The sequence below is a fragment of the Euphorbia lathyris genome, chromosome 1 (genome assembly GCF_963576675.1).
Source record: "Euphorbia lathyris chromosome 1, ddEupLath1.1, whole genome shotgun sequence".
NCBI lineage: Eukaryota > Viridiplantae > Streptophyta > Magnoliopsida > Malpighiales > Euphorbiaceae > Euphorbia > Euphorbia lathyris.
The window spans coordinates 112571198-112575697 of record NC_088910.1 but is presented as its reverse complement, the minus strand read 5'-3'; the positions used below and the strand labels follow the sequence as shown (position 1 = coordinate 112575697).

Genomic DNA, 4500 nt, shown 5'->3' with positions numbered 1-4500 from the left:
CATACAGCTAAGTGTTAGTGGTAATTTGTACAATTGTCATATTATGACAGATAATAATCCAAATGGACCATAATCATAATATAATTTCTCAATTATTGGACCTACACCCAAATAAAGAAGCCCATTATGAAATTGAGCCACTCTGGCTCATAGACTCTTAGAAAGTTGAGATTATTAGCTGCTTTAATTAATGATACGCAGCATATATTAACTGAAAAAGCCGCCACCAAGCCGTTTAGTTTAGATTACTGTATCCACTCAAAGATTACCTGACTGAGAAATCGAAAAAAAATATATATATATATATAAAATTAGTTTAGATTACTATTGTATTATTATTGTTAATGAAGGACATAACTCCAGTATTACAACAATGTTCTTCATTCAAATATGACAGCAATTGGGCTTCTAACACTATATCCATCACTTTTCCAAGTTATGTACCCCTCAGAAAAACTCCCACTCCCAACGGTCCCATTCTTGCTAAACATTACAGAGTACTTAACCATTTGTTTAACCTCACTGAAACTAATCTTATCAGGTGTCACCACAACACTCACACCTTTCGGTGCAGATACCTCAACTGCGTAACCCGAATTCGCCTTGCCATAGTTCGTCAATGTTCTTGTATACGTCTGTGGATTAGGATAATTAGCCCCCAATTTTATAGAAAACGATGGATAATTCAGCTGAGCCTCAGGAATACTCGAATTCTTCGAGCATTTTACTCTATGTTGTACGATAACTCCTACCTCTTTATCAGAATAACCGAGACCACACAAATAAGGAACGTAATCTTCAGGTTGAATATCATAAACAAGCCCCGGATCATTTGCTTTCGATGGGTTCACATGGCCCGAACCAATTTCAAAAACAGTAGCAGGAACTAACTGCTGGTCAGAAATAGAATTTCCTTCGACGTTTTCCAAGTTCGCAGTTGTCATGATTGCGGATTTTATAGCAGCAGGTGACCAATCAGGGTGCGAGTTTTTCAGTAGTGCCCCAATGCCACTCAGATGAGGGCATGACATTGAAGTTCCTGACTTTAGATCGAATCTGTTCGTAGTATTGTCAACTGAAACAGGAAATGCTGCTAAAATGTTCACTCCAGGGCCTATAATGTCAGGTTTTAAGATCCCGGGGCTCGCGGTATTCGGGCCTCTGGAGGAAAATGCAGCAACATGAGGAGCATCTTTCAAGCCAATTACAGTTCCTTTAAACAAAATTGTAGCCATTGGTGAAGTTGTTGAGTTTATATAGTCTTTAATTTGAGATCCTGCAACATAATTCACATGTGAAGCAGGAAGAACATGGAGACTTGCTTTTGTGACAAACCCTTGAACTTGATCATTCATTACAATCATAGCAGCTCCGCCATTATCTTTCACTTCCTGCCCTTTATAAACCGTTCCAATCCCCCCCTCGCAGAGGACTATCTTGCCTTTGACATCAACATTGGCTAATGATCCTTTATCGCAAAATTTGGCCGATTCATTACCATTTGATCCTGCATAAACAAGAGGCAGCAATGTTGACGGAAAGTCCTTCGGTTGAAAGAGGGATTCACCGTTGATTTCCGTGTTGTTTCCGATTAAAACCGTTGCTCTTACAGCTCTATCTACGGTGCTTGCTCCGACTGTTAAAATCCATGGAGCCTCGTTCGTTAGAGAAAAATTCCTCGGACCACCATTTCCTGCTGAACAGCTTACCAGAATTCCTTTCCGGGTAGCAGCAAAAGCCCCAATTGCAATTACGTCATCATAAAAAGCTTTCGAGCCGAGTCCAAGGGATAAGGAAAGAACATCAACGCCATCATCAATGGCAGCATCCATTGCTGCCAATATCTCCGCTTCCCCGGCTTTCCCTCCTCTGCCGGAAACTTTGTACATTGCTAAGTGTGCTAAAGGAGCACTTCCGATAGCAGTACCATTATATTGACCAAAATAGCTAGCCCCGTGGAGAGAACTCCCCGCCGCGGTGCTAGCTGTGTGCGTGCCATGGCCTAAGTTATCCAACACATCATTGCTATCCGTAGCGAAATTTCTCGCACCGATGAGCTTGTTATTGCAAGATGTCGTAGTAGTACCGTTGAGCTCACATTTCCCTTTCCATTTCGTCGGTGGCGACGGCATTCCGTCGTCGCTAAAAGAAGGGTGATTTGGGGTTATTCCGCTGTCAATAAGTCCAATTATCATTCCTTTGCCGTAATCAGAACTTTTCCAGAATCCTAAATTCTGCTCCAGACCCAAGAATGAAGGCGTACGCGTCGTGTGCAGAGGAATCATCCTCTGCGGACGGATTAAAACCAGTTCTTCTCTGGTTTCCATTGATTTCGCTTGTTCTGCTGTGAGTTTTGCAGCGAAACCAGTAACCACATGGCGATATGAATGAAGCAGACGCGGAGTTTCCAAGAATGAGTGATACCAGGTATCTAAATTCTTGAATTCTGTGAAATCTCTGCCTTCTGGTTTCTCCAGGAGAACGATATAAGTCTCTTGTGTCTGAATTGTAGCCTCGGAGATGGCTAAAAAGGAGGTGAAAAGGAGAAAAAGGAGAAAGAGGGCTTTGTTTTGAATGTTTTCTTTCATGTTGTTGAAACTTGAACCTGGGGGAAGTAGAAATGGTTGGGGGGTGAATTTAATGGTGGGCTGTTTGTGAAATCACGAGGGGTTGTGTCAGACACTTTTTAGCAGAAAAAAAGGGATAGTATTGGTCGGAATTTCTGCGCCTTTTGGTTAGTGCTTATTTATGAGCTTGGAGGGATTTGGATATTTCGTAGAAGATGCAATTTGAGTTGTCGTTTTTTTTATGAAGTAACGCTTGTTTATTTGGATAACATAATCATGGCTGATGAATAAAACACAAGTGATGAGTGATGACGACAAATCCACGTATAAGTGTTGATGCTTTGCTTTTATTATTTTATATAATTCCTTTTGAGTTCAAACTACACTTCATTCCCTATATTAAGTTTAGGAATTTTTTGATTTATGTGCAATTTGAGATTTCATCACATTATTCTCTAATTATTTTTTATCTTTTTTAATTAAAGAATTTGGTTATTATTATTTCTGATTCAAATGTTTCTTTTATTAAATTTCTGATTCAAATGTTGAATATAATATTAAGAGAAAATTATACAAATAAATCATGTACTTTGACCGATTTGTAAAAACAGCCTCCAATTTTTAAGACTTTCAAATGTTTTATGCTTTATGCAGTTTACAAACTCAATCATTTTGTAAAATGTTGTTTTCGTGACTATTTATCTGAAATTGAGTGATTTGAAGTAATTAAAAAGATTAATTTTATAAATTACCAAAAAGTAGAAGGTCTAACTTAACTAAATTAAAAAATATTATTTGACTGAAAAATTAACTCACATATTATTTAACTATAAAATTCACAAAGCACAAAACTCAGTTTGTAAAATTATAAACCACGGAAACTGCTTTTTTAAATTGGCCAAACCACAACATTTATTTTTGTATGTTTATTTTATAAAGTCTCTCTATGTGGCTTCCTGAATTTTGAACACTTGTCATTAGTCTTTATACTTATTTAAAATGGTTTTATTCAAATTTAATATTACTAAAGTCACGTGTGATATGTTTATAAAACCAACTATAGATGTGTGATAGATTTTTAATGCCAACTATAAGTGTGTGATAGAATATTTAAAAAGTTGAGGGTGTCACACCCGACCCTAAACGGCATCGGGTATGAAGGGAAAATAAGATAATGAGTGTTCGTAAATCTAAAAGGCGAACCGATTTTCTATTAAATAAAAGTTTATTCAGACTACCTAAAATTTAATTAATTATTTGGCTTGGACTCGATAAATCTATCGAGCTTCCTACGTATCCCGAACATCTTTTAATCTTTAAATCGGGAATCAAAGCCACGTAGTTCTACCTATTTTAGGTAGTTCTCTTAACCTATGAACTCATTTTAACTTATTGACACGTTGATTGATTCGCTAATAACTTAATTGTATATTTCACTTTATTACTATATAATTTAATATATATAAATCACTTTAGCAAAACGAATCAAATCGAATAACGTTTTATCAAAACAAATCAAATCGAACAACGTTTTATCAAAACGAATCAAATCGAACAACGTTTTATCAAAACGAATCAAATCAAATAAACCGCTTTAACAAACCAACTCATAATCAAATAAATCACTTACAAACCAACTCGTAATCAAATAAATCGCTTTAACAAATCAACTCGTAATCAAACAAACGTAAAACATTATAATTCAAATCATCAAACATTATCAAAACGTAATACAAAATTTGCGTGTGTGTCCATCCTCGAATTCCACCCGTGTAGCTTATCATAACATCCATCATATCAATAATCAAGATATCTCATTCATATCTCGCCTTGCCTAACGTTAGGACTACCAGCCGTGCACTCTGGCCATACTGCCCTTAGGTATGGTCTTACAAATACAACTCCTACCTCGGGCAATCCTACATGGACAAAA

General features: G+C 36.8%; 1 protein-coding gene across 1 annotated transcript; it reads right to left on the bottom strand.

Annotated features, from left to right (window-relative positions):
* Positions 1 to 279: 279 nt before the first annotated feature.
* Positions 280 to 2732, bottom strand: LOC136210658 (subtilisin-like protease). The gene has a single exon (XM_066002020.1). It carries the CDS (start codon positions 2586 to 2588, stop codon positions 381 to 383), a length of 2208 nt encoding a protein of 735 aa, XP_065858092.1. The 5' UTR covers positions 2589 to 2732; the 3' UTR covers positions 280 to 380.
* Between the last annotated feature and the right edge of the window lie 1768 nt (positions 2733 to 4500).